Genomic DNA, 12582 nt, shown 5'->3' with positions numbered 1-12582 from the left:
TCTACAAACATACTGTCGGAAGGAGCGAGAGATGACCAGTGTCACAAAACAAGTGTGAGTCAGTGTGGTGACAACACTCAGGGAGAACAAGCGAGGCTGCAGGAGGACGTGAGAAGAGAGCTGAGTCTTAAAGGAAGAATAGATGCATGCCAGGTAGACAATAGGCAAGGGACATAAGCCAAAAAGAAAAATATGTGCAAATGCCCAGTAAGAGAACATGACAGAGTGAGCTACAGTTAATTCAGTGTTGCTGAATGTAAAGTGTTTATGCACGCGGACCCCAGGAAAATTCCCTAGACTAGAAATCTACCTCCATAGCAGAGGGCCACGAAAGCCTGAAAAAAAATGCCACTCTAGTCTGGCAATTTTTTATTAAGGAAACTTAATTAAGGAGTTTATTAAGGAAACTCACCCATGAGGTGTGTCTTGGGCGGCTGCAGGATAAAGTGGATATCCTCCGTGCTGCAGGCAGATACCAAAGAATTCTATAGAGCAAGGTGGGATAGGTGTGGGCTATGTGAGTAATCCCAGGTATGGTGAAATGCCTTAGGTACTTGATCCAGTCAGGACAATGGCCTGTCCAGGAACCAGCATGCAGCGGGACGCATGGTCAAGGCCAGTGAGGACCGAAATGAGAGCAGTGCAGGGGAAGGAAGAATGGAGGCTGGACATAAGAGATGTTTAGGAGGTAGAAGTTTGGGGACTTGCTAACTGATTATAGATTTGATGCTACAAAGAAGATTCTTCCATCTTGAACACTTCATGTAATGACTGCTATGCCTATGACTCATGACTTAGTACAGGAAGCCGAAACCATTGTATTTCACCAAGAAAGCGATCTAGTACAGGGAGTTGGGTGTCTGCATGGATGGAAGGGCTGGAGAGCAGAAACCAGGGCGAAGCCACGGGCCTTGTAAGGTCACACCCTTCCCTAGAGTGTAAAACTGCTGCCGGCCCCAGAGACGTATGCAAAGGATGAGACCTGGAGTTGGGCTGATGTAAACTGATCAACATAGTCACAGAAATTTGGCCTCTGCTTGCCTTTGTCTTCCGACACCAGATGTCTATCTCACTTGAAATGCTTCAGTGGCATCCAAGCCCTAGCTGCAAGGAAGTCTTCGAAATATAGTTTCTCGTCTTCTAGTCCTTCCCATGCAGAAGGGGGTCACAGGAGAAGGGTCACTAGGCATTGTCTAGCACAGTGGGTTATGTGGTAGAGAATGGAAGCCCGTCCTGCTCAGAATACCTACATATTCATTTTCTTCTCTTCCCAACACAGTACGTAGTCAGTGATTGGTTCCTTTGGTTGTGTATTTTGTGGTAGCTCTTGCCGGACGTCTGGTCTCTCAAAAATAAGCAAATTGAAGTCGGTGACTCCTAAAGTCCTTTCAACATTCTGTGGATTTCTTCATTTACTGAGTAAACTTCAGCAAACCTTTCAAAGATAGAACATATAAGCCAAAGGCAATACAAATACATTTAAACTGCTTTAAGAGGATCTGGCTGGTCCGAGGTGACTCCACTGTCAAAAAGTCGATTTAATTTGGCTGCTGACAGCCTCTAGTTGGATTGGAAGTTTCAGCTGATGCAACTGAGAGTATAGAAGAGTCAAGAAAGTGGAGCTTGGGAGAGAATCTTTGAAGTGGATCTCTTTAGAAAGAGCTGTTAGTGTGTGGTGTGTCCCTTTCCCATCAAAGACATGGGATCAGAAGACCTGCTTCTTGCCGCCGAAAGTGTAGGAGGTGGTGGGGCTGAATCCGACCACTTGGAGACAGGTTAGGGGGCTCGAGGACCTTTGTCCACCCGATTCTTGCCTGGGAAATGCAGATGATGAGATTTGGACTGGCTAGCTGTGAAGGAAAGTTATTTCTGTGTTGGGTTTGGCCTGTACTCCCAGAATGTGTTCAGCCAAAGCATGTGTAAGGATTTCCAGAAAGCCAGATGTGAGCCATCTGAGAGAGCTCACGAGGGGTCATATTAGGTCCTGTCCAATAGTGCTGCTTTGGGGTGCGATGGCTCCCCAAGGTGAGGAGCAGCTCCTTAGGAAGTGTCTACCAAACAGCGCCCCTTCTTCTGGGTAAAGGGAACTCCTGGGCAGAGGCCACCATTGCTTTGGAGCCTCTGAAGTTTACACCAGAGCATCTATAGAGTAAGAATTAGTTTTAAACATCTCTGGACTTCAGTTCTCCATTTTTCAAATTCCATAGGCGGTTCATAGTTTGAATGCCAAACATAGCGGGAGTGATTTGAACAGGCTGTCCGTTATCTTGCTTCCCTGGGCAGCAGACTAGCATTTTGGGGGACTCGGGGACACAAGAGAATTTACTGTGAATCTTGCTGTAAAATGTGGGAAGGCTGGTGTTTGGTAGGCTGGTTATTGCAGAATATGTGAGGGACTCAGAAGATTTTCCAGATCATTTCCCATCTTGTAATTCTCATTACTGTATCTTGCTGGGCCTAAGGGAGTGTTGGGGGACCCACAACTGTAGCCAGGGACTTTGATTTATCATGATTTCTAGATCCCCAGGCTTCATTCCATCACCTCTCCAGGTCCTCTGTCACCACAGGGTGGCTCCCTCATTGCCCTGCTGGGACCCATGCCCAGCTGGTTCCATCTTATCCCATGGAGAGAAGGAGGGACACAGAGAAGATTTGCTCTTTCCTGCAATAACAAACTATCATGGCACATCACCTTGCAGTGACCCCTTATAGTCACCCAGAGGAGGGGAAGCTCTTCAATCTGGAAGGCAGAGGGTCAGAATGGATCCCCTGTCCGTTCCCAGTGACTGCCTCATCTTCTCGGTGACCCCCTGTCCTGGCAAATGAACTTAGGCTCAACTCGATTCTTTCTGAGGAGCTCTTCTGCTTGTGGCAGCAAGTTTCTTTCTTTTTCTCTTTCTCAGGGGCCATGATTCTGAAGCAGGGACCTCCGATGGCTTCGGGAAATGATCCTCCCTAAACCACCCATTATGTCGTGTCCCTCCTTAGAGGTCAATGGTCACCTCCCACTGACGTTCACACTGTGCCTCATTTTACCAATCTCGCCATTTCTCTGCACGTGCCCTGCCTGCAGGATGTCTGGTACCTCCATGCCCATCACACACCATGTTCCTTCTCATCTCTCTGCCTGTGGTCATGCTCCCTCCTGGCACAGCCCTCTGACACTGACGATGGGGGACTCTTCCACTCCGTTTTGTCTGTACAAGTCTTATGCATGCTTCGAGACCCTGGACAAACTCTCCAGAAGGCTTCCTCGCACTGGCACACATTGCTGCTGAGTCCCCAGAGAGCCAGTGCCATACCCCACACTACCCGACCTTGCAGACTTCCAGAGCTGGTTGGCTAATCGCCTCATGAATGTGCTTGCTTCTCTCTGTGGACACGTTTTGTAGTTCCCAACAGTGGCTAAGTGTACTTATAATAAGTACATCACGTGTGCTTATAATTTTGTCTTTCTTAACACCCAGTAGAGAGGTGGGTGTTCAGCACGAGCTCCATAAGTAAATGTTGACTTAACTCGATGTCCCATTTCTGAGTGTTTTCTTATAAGCAACGCAGAACAGTGATTAAATCCATCTGCCAGAGGATTGCAGGCTGTTTGGTACCCTGGGGTTTGGGAATGACTTTATCCCTTTCCACAGGAATGCTTGGGGTCACTCTTCTTTTGTTTTGAATATAATACGCTGTGTTTATCTTTCCAGGTTCGTCTCTGCCAAATACTTTTTTTTTTTCATTAGTACAAGTTGCAAAACACATTCTCTATATTCATTGTGTTATGTGAAACTAGCTTCAAGTTTTGGATTGACTTAAATCCGTGGGATTTTGGCGTGCGTACTGCTTTTGACATTGTCACGGGGAGGAGCGGGGCAAGGCAGAAGAAGTTAACTGAGTTTAAAATTAGGTCAGTCACTCCACAAAGACGACATTTCCTGTTATTTTCTCAAATGACATGTTGTTGAACCAAAGCGTTCCATATTCAAAAACCTCTCGTGTCACCCAAGCCTCATTTGCTGGGACTGATATTCAATTCAGTTAAATTCATTCACTAACTCATTTATTAGAAAATATATACCTACTATGTGCCAGGTCCAGTTGCAGGCACTGGCGATTCAGCAGTGAATAAATTCAGCAGTGAGTTATTGAGAAGTCACAGGAGATGTGGAGATAAATGAGGTGTGTGTCTGGTATAGACAGGGTGACAGTGGACAGGGAAGAGAGTAACACAAGAATAGGCATAACTCTAGTCCCGGGCAAGATATAAGTGACACCAAAAGGAAACCGAGTTACCACACTGAGGCAGAGGAGAGAGCGCACAGGTGTCTATAGGCGTAAATTAAGATATCCTTTACAGAGGAAGTGGCGTTTAGATGGGTTTAAAGAATTCCACGCCGATTATTATTTTTTTCTCAACTTCAAATCCGTTCTTTTATGCCCTGCTTTACGATGCTGGGCGTGGGACTCTGCAAACCTCATGCTCCTTTGCCAGCGAGAAGCCTGGCAAAGGAGGGACGTGCTCCTTCCTGTTTACTTCCTGTTCCTGTCAGCATTGCGGAAGCAAAATGTGTTCACCCAGCAGCCATGCTGGTGCCATCGCTAGTTCCTGTTCACAGTGGTTGCAGTAATCCTAGGATCAGTTTCTTTATGCTGCCTCAGAGAGATTGGCACCAGCCAGCTGCCACCCTGCTCCGAGGTGCGGTCCCAGCTCTGCCCTTTCCCTCGAAGCCTCTCAGTTCCAATAATCCAGTCTCTTCAGGCCTGCATGTGGCAGCTCCTTCTGCAGTTACTACCTCAGTGATACTGTGTTCTCTTTTTGCCTTTTATTGTCTCTGATCTCTCGCCAACACTTTTTAATATTATGTCCTCTGTGTTAAAATAACATATGCGAGGGTGGGAATCCAGGAGTGGGAGGAGGGTATAAAATGAGACTGGAACCTTAAATCAAACAAGGTCACTGAAGGTCAACATTTATATGTCAACTTTCTTATAAACCAGGATGAAGTGTTAGACTGGATTCTGATGGCAATGGGAGACCACTAACTATGATTGACTATCTTGCTTTCATTTCAAGATTTCAAGTTCAAAGCCATCAGCACAGATTAATGTTCCCCCGGGTCTCAGCTCTCCCCATTCTTCTTTACTTACCCACTTGTATCCACAACAAACTCTCCAGCTTCCCCCACCGCCTCTTCTTGCCTCAATGTCTCTACCTGGAACGCATTTCCTTGCTCCCATCTCTTTCCCCACCCCAAGACCCCTTTCCTCCCCATTCATCCCAGCAGGATGGAAATAACCACATTGTGTGTCACTAGACTGTGACCTTCCTGAGGATGATCTGTGTTATCCAAATGTCCCCAATGTTTGGTAACACGGTGTCTGGTAACTTACAAGGTGTCCCCTAGATGCTTATTGATTGAATCGAGTTCCAAGAGCTTCTCATCAAACACGTTGCTTATATGATTTTTCAATTTTATTAGTGGGTTTGATGAAGTAAGTCTTCTGATCACTGTCAGACCTAGACAGACAACAGATTTCTATATTTGAAGACAATTAAGAAGAAACAGTAAAAAGGCTTCTACCATCCTTCAGAGAAGCACTTACAAATAGACTCAAGTGAACAAGAGGGAAAAGAAAATCATTCCTCTTCTGAGTTGTACTCCAAGGCGCTGGAGCACATCTCACGCTCACCAAATGTCTTCGTAATTTATGTATATGGAGCGTTTCTTCTTCCTGGTTTCTTTAATCCCTGTAGGACCGTGTGTCAGGTTGTTGGTGCCGTTATAATTATAAAGAAGCTTCAATTTCTTGATGTAGATGAAGTTAAACATTTTTTGGCAGCTCTGTTTAATATTTGAGGAGGTCAATTTATGGGCCACTTTCTTAAAAAGTTTGTAGGTCGTTTCTGCCAACTCCCTGATGACAGGGTCTTTATCCCGATGCAGTGGCTCAATAGCTGAAATGGCAGAAGGACCCCCCAGTTCAAGGCATTTCTCTCACAGTCTGAGAAGCTCTAACCCTAAACAGTCCCATCGCCTTTCATGGTCCTCCTTAGTCTGCCCCTCCCCCACACCCACACTTTTCATTCCTTTGACTACCAGCATCCAGGAAGCTTAATTCAGACATCATGGAACCAAAAGTGGAAATATTCACTTGACATTTATTGCGTGTCTATCAAGTGCTGAGGATTCTGCTGGATAGCATGAACATATACTCACGAAGAGGTTCAATATTGCTTAGAATCATGACAAAAGTTGGGCTCAGTCTGCAAGTTCCTCAATAGGGAACTAGTTAAAAATTAGGAATTTCATAAAATGAAATAGCACACACGTGTTAACTTGGTGATGCAGACCCGTGTTTCTTGACGTGAGAAGATGTTTAGGATATACGAATAAGTGAGAAAAAGTTATAGTTTTAAAAAATAACTATGTAATAACACGTTCTTTAAAAATGTCTGGGATTATATTAGGTTGATGCAAAAGTAATTGCAGTTTGAAAGGTTAAAAAAAATTGCAAAAACCACACTTACTTTTGCGTCAGCCTAATATATATACATATACCAATGTGCTAATATCACTGTTTCCAGATATTGGGCTTGTGGGAAATTCTTTCTTAAAAAGAAATAGGGTAAAGGGGGAGCGATTTAAACAGAGAGAGAGAGAGAAGGAGCAGGAGGAGAGAGAAAGAAGAAATCGATTCTGAGAGACATAGAGGGCGAACTATAATGCTTAGCATTTAGCAGGCAGTCAATAAACATGTGTTGAATAAATGAGTGAATGAACAGATGAATGAAAAAGGAAGACAATGGTGTCAGTGGAGTGTCATGAACTGTAATAAATGTACACTCTGGTGAGGGATGTCACATAGGGGGGAGGCTGTGGACATGTGGGGGTGGGGGGGTCACGTGGAAATCTGTATCTTCCACTCAATTTTGCTGTAAATCTAAAACTGTTCTAAAAAATAAAGTCTATTATTAAAAAAATAGGCAGCTACCCTATTTTCTACCTTAACCTGTTTGCAATTCTGACCCTGATGGGCAAATAGAGAGACGCCAAAGATGCAAACACTTTGGTAGAATAAACAATACCCTTCTTTAATTCCCTTTGGTGCAGGTGTACACGGCTGTCTTCTAAAATATACATTCTCTGAAGGAGTGGACTGTGTTTTTGTTGTGTTTGCTGCTGTATCCCCAGCAGTGAGAATAGTGCTGTCACATAGCAGATGCTGGAAAAATATTTGTTGAATGAATGAGTGAATGAGTCTTCAATTCTCTGTGGTTCCTAATGGGCTCTAGGATGATAAGCCTGAGAGAGAGAGAGAGAGAGAGAGAGAGAGAGAGAGAGAGAGAGAGAGAGAGAGAGAAAAGAAAAAAGGATGCCCCTTAACCCAGTCCTTCCATTGATTCCCCACTAACCACCACCCTCCCCCGACCCCCAGCACCATGGCAGGACTCATGCGAATAGAATCACAAACAGTGAATTTATTTAGACCCAAGCACAGTGAGTTCATTATAACTTCAACACTTACCCTCAAACATGACTTGAAGTTCATCTTTGAGCAGTAAATGGCCACCCAGTGTTGCCAAGTAGCCTGTGCACAAAACAAAATCCCCAAATACATTATGAAAAAAATACATTCTCCAGGGTCACCTGGCTACCTGCATTGGTTTCTTCAAAGCAAAGCATCTCTAGATTCTCCTTGAGGTCTCTTTTAGTGTTCCCCAATACTTACTAATTTAATGCAATTCTTTATTGAAATATCTGTGATGTGTATAAATGTGCCTAAGTCTTAGTTGCATAGCTCAGTGAATGAAAACAAAGCAAGCACTTCTAGCTGCCACCTCGGTTACTAAATAGACTATTACCGGCATCCCAGAAGCCTGCCTCATGCCCTTTCCGTCTGCTCCTCTGTCCTTCAGAATACATTGTTTTGTGTCCGCCTTCTTTTGCTCAACATTTTCGGAGCTGCATCCCTGTTCTTTAATGGAGTGGTAGTTCATTCATTTCCGTTGCTACATGGCGGAGGTTGGCCAGTGAAGTTTTCTTGGAACCCAGCCATGCTCATGGGTTCTTTTGTGTCCATATTATTGCCGGCTGCTTTCACCCACAACAGCATAGTCGAGTGATTGCGACACGGACCCCATGGTACTCCAAGTACCATCGGGCCTTTTCCAGAAAGAGTTTGCTGACCCCTGTTGTGTGGTATTCCATCCTATGAATGCAGCAGTTTTCAAATCCATTCTGCTGCTGATGGACAATGTGTCATTTCCAACTTGGGACTCTTGTAAAGAATGAGGTTATGATGGGCATTTCTGTACATGACTTTTGGTACGTGTTTGTATGCACTGATGTTCGGTATATAGCTAGGAGTCGGTTAACTGGCAATGGATATGCTTATGTTCACCGTCAGCTGTTACTGCCAAACAATGCAAAGTGGTTGTACCAATTTTTACTCCACCCAGCAGTGTCTGACTGTTTTCCCTGTTCTGCATTCTTTCTCACACTTGATGTTTTTAATCCTTTTCCTTTTAGTCATTCTCATGGGTTTGGTGGGAGTATCACATTGTGATTTTAATTTGTTTTTTTGTGATGATTCATAAGAGTTTTGTATGTTTACTGGATGTTTGGGTATTTCACTTGTGACATGCCTATTCAGTTGAGTCGCTTTCCTGTTTTTATAATTGCATTGTCTGTCTTTATCTTATTTATTTGTAGGCATTTTTTATTCTGGATGCTAATCTTTTTCAGTGTTAATATGCCTTACAAATATCTTCTACTCCATGGCTAGACCTTTTCATTTTTTTATTTTTTTGATGAACAGAAGTCTTTCATTTTAATGTACTCCAACTTACCATCTTTTTATTTATGGTTAATGAATTTCGGGGGGTCCTGATAGGAAATCTTGGCCTGCCTCAAGAATATCATGAAGGTATTCTCCTTTATTTACTTCTAGAAGCTTTACTGTTTTGCCTTTCTCACTTTTGCAATGATATGGCACATAGTAGAGCTCAAGGTATGTTTTATATACCTGTGTAATTGAGCCAGCATCGTTAAGAGAAAGAAACTGCCCCCTCCTACTGCCTTGTAGGAGCACTGCAGATATGCAGATCTGTTTGTAGGCTTTTCATTCTGTTTCATAAGTCTGCTCGTCTTCGCTTGCGTAACAGACTGTCTGAAATTCTGTGACTTTATAATAAATCTTTGTATCTGGTGGGATGAGTGGCCCACATTTTTTCTTCAGGAGGATGTTGGCGTTTTGCTCTTCCATATACATTTCGAATCAGCTTTTCAAGATCTATAAAATTATCTGTTGGTGTTTTTATTTTCCGTTTTATTGAGCTCGTTGATCAGTATTTCTCACCAGGTGGTCAGTGGGGGATTCTTAATGCGACAATTTGTGAGTAACACTGTCATCATTATTACTGAATATTAAGCACACACTTGCCCATTAAATGCACGAATGGGCATTAAATGCTGTACCAACCTGGAAAGCAAACTGGCAAGGGAGCTTGGGAGAGTAGACCATAGACGTCAGCCTCTCGAGGTCTGGAGAAAAGCAAAAAATAGTGGAGAATGGATTGGAAGATGGAAGTCCTACAGTTAAGTAGGTATTGCATGTGCTTTTGCAATAGTTTATCCATTCATTCTTCAGTTGGCTGAATTCCATATTTTAATGATTTCTTCAAGAAGGATTCATGGCAATGATTTAATCCCAAGTTCTTGAAAATGTTTTCCTGCTATCTTCATAGTTGGATATAATTTTGCTGAATATAAAATTCATCAGTAACAGTTTTCTTTTCACTTAGGATTTTGTAGGTATCATTCTATTATATTTTAGAGTTGAATACTGAAGTGAAGAAATCTAATGCCAGATTTATTTATTTTTTAACTTATAGGCGACTTTGTAACTCTGAAATTCCATGATTAGGAAATATCTTAATGTTGCATTCTGTATAAACTATTTCTTGAAAAATGATTTACCATTTATATGTATATTTAATCCAGTCTTTTTTTTACTTCTTAAATTGTATCTTTGAATACTTCTCCTGTTCTGTTTATTTCTTTTCTTCATTAATGCATATTTACATTTCTTTCATCTATCTTCTATATGTATGACTGCTCCTTAATTTTTCAAACTGTTTCTTCCTGGTTTTCATTTCATTTTGCTAGCATTTCTCAACCCTGTCTCCTTGTTCCTTACTGGGCTATCAACAATATATATTTTCTCTTCTGCTGGTTGCAGTGTAGTTTTTTCGTGACAGTTACGTATTTTTTCTTATCCTGCCCCCTACACTTGCTCCCACTACCCCGTCACATATTGACTGTGTGCTTGCATCTGTCCTTTAGATCTTGATCTTAAAAATGTTTTGGATTCATGGAAATAACGGATCATGATTTTCATCTGCTCTGTAGAAACATTTCCTAAAATTTATTTTTCTTCTTTCTTCTCTTTTCCCCTTGGAAATATCTCTGTAGAAAGAGAATACCATTTCCTTTTCTACAATGACTTATTTTTGGATCTTGAATTGTATATGTACAGAGGACTGTTTGTGGAAAGTATGAGGGTAGAATGCAGGGTAGCGGGAATTCTGTCTGGTTTGAAATAAAGTTCTTGTGACACGGGTGTGTGTGTGTGTGTGTGTGTGTGTGTGTGTGTGTGTTCCTTTACTTTTCTCTTATCAACACAGATCATGAGCTCCATGGTGATCATAATTCAGTTTGTCCTCTACCCTAACTGGCAGATTCTTCTCTCCATGAACCATGTGGCTGTGCATTTCTCGATTCCTTGGTGTCTCTGCTACTCCTTGGTGCCAAACAGGGACAAAGGAAGAGCCCATTACCAAGTTGGGAACTCATTTCCTGTCATTACAAATAAAGGATTTTGTATCTTCATGGTAAGACTCTAGTGGAAAAAAAGCCTGTTTGGTCAGGTTTGTCCAAGAGCAAAACCTTTATCTTCCCTTAGAATCTTCCAGCACTCCCCCCAATGCTACATTTTTCTTTTTAACTTTACTTGATTTGGTAGCTCTTCCTCATCTGTTGTCGTTTGTGGTTACAGAGGTCCAAATTTTGTTGAAGACGGGGGTCTATATTTTTAGTTATTATTCTTATTCCTTGGCTAGTGATTTTATAGCAGTTATGGAGAATAATGAGCAGCTTAAATTTTGAAATCATCCTTGTCAAATACACTTTGTATAGTAATCTAATCACACAGCTATACTCACTGTGTATTATAGAATAGAACTTTAGTCTCACCACACATATTAACCTCTATTCATCATAGATACCATCATGAAATGTGCTGTCTATCACAAAGATCTTTTTTTTCCCAAAGGAAGACTTCCAGTTATACTTTTTCAGACAAATTAGGAAGTGAGAATCGAATTTTATTTACCTATTAAAATAACTGATGCTCTTCTCAAATATGCGTGGGAGCTCCCCAGGAATCCTAAGGTGTCAGCTATCAAATCTGTAATGTAGTTCCCATGGTAAATGAGCTGGAAATGAAACGGAAAAAATAAAGTTCTCTCAGTTGTTGCTCCCTTCAGAGAGGCTTGCAGAGAAAATGTGGTTGCTTATATTAAATCAGGGCCAGTTTAAAACTTGGGATTTCTATGTATGAGCTTTACGCTCCTGCTTGCAGATATTACTCAGTTTAATATATGCTTCCCACCCCCAACCTTGTGTTTGTAACCTTTGGTTAGCATCCTTCCATCCCCACTTGTCTATCGTTGGAATTTATTCCGGTTTTCAGAGGACCAGCTCGTTAGGCAGTAATAATTCTAATTTTTCTTTTGTTGATCTGAAATGCTACCTTTATGGCCATCCATAGCTCGATGTAGGTGGGTTGGAGGAAGCAGATAAAATAGATGATCAATGTTGACGAAGACGAAGTGGAAAACGTTCATTTTCTCTGGTCTCAAGCCCTAGCTATTACCACCCATTTATTGTGTTTTCTTCACACTCCTCCAGGATTCCCCCCGTCCCCACTACAGGTCATGACTTTGGATATCTTTTCATGTTCTCTCTGTAGCTCTTTGGTACTAAACACTGAAGGGCCACTTACCAGATTGTTACAGAAGTTGAGCACGACCTGCTCAAAATTGTAACATTGATCGTTGAACAAAAACGTCATTGACCATTTTAATTCAGAAACACAGGTTGCTAATGTATATTTACATGCCTGTGAGAGAAAAATGTCCGTCAGGACCTCTTTTTCTGGCATTAACATAAAACACTGCGATTCTCTGTCGTGCCACAGGAAACAAAGCAAGACCACAGGACTTACACTGACGACTCTTATCTCTGTATCCTCCAGAAACAGGATCAGAGGCACCAAGCCTTTGAGAACCACAGGATTCAGCATCCATGTGTATTGATTCATGTCTTTGATTAATTCCCCAAAGTGTCGGATGGCCATACTCCGAATGCCCCCGTTGCTCTGGAAAAGGTACACAGAAAAGCCTCACGTGATGGTGCTAATAGGGCTTCTTTCTGTAGACAGTGTGATATATACTTTCATATATATCTATACATGTGTATGTATATATCAGTATACATACTACATATGTTAGACATATATATGAAA

General features: G+C 42.1%; 2 protein-coding genes across 2 annotated transcripts in view; one reads left to right on the top strand and one right to left on the bottom strand.

Moving 5' to 3' along the window:
• The window catches only part of LOC141569370 (uncharacterized), a 310830-nt gene that overhangs the window by 126883 nt on the left and 171365 nt on the right, over positions 1 to 12582 (top strand). The gene's annotated exons all lie outside the window — the stretch shown is intronic.
• Positions 5500 to 12582, bottom strand: part of MROH9 (maestro heat like repeat family member 9) — a 41368-nt gene continuing 34285 nt past the window's right edge. Inside the window, exons 16-20 of the mRNA XM_019749900.2 lie at positions 12283 to 12435; positions 12061 to 12177; positions 11389 to 11491; positions 7522 to 7584; positions 5500 to 5950 (exon numbers count right to left, since the gene is read on the bottom strand). Of these exons, the coding sequence (XP_019605459.2) occupies positions 5682 to 5950; positions 7522 to 7584; positions 11389 to 11491; positions 12061 to 12177; positions 12283 to 12435 (705 nt within the window). The 3' untranslated portion in view covers positions 5500 to 5681. The remainder of the gene's footprint in view (positions 5951 to 7521; positions 7585 to 11388; positions 11492 to 12060; positions 12178 to 12282; positions 12436 to 12582) is intronic.

The sequence above is a fragment of the Rhinolophus sinicus genome, linkage group LG17, assembly GCF_036562045.2.
Source record: "Rhinolophus sinicus isolate RSC01 linkage group LG17, ASM3656204v1, whole genome shotgun sequence".
Lineage (NCBI taxonomy): Eukaryota > Metazoa > Chordata > Mammalia > Chiroptera > Rhinolophidae > Rhinolophus > Rhinolophus sinicus.
The sequence above is the reverse complement of the archived record's forward strand: the minus strand, read 5'-3'. Positions and strand labels throughout refer to the sequence as shown.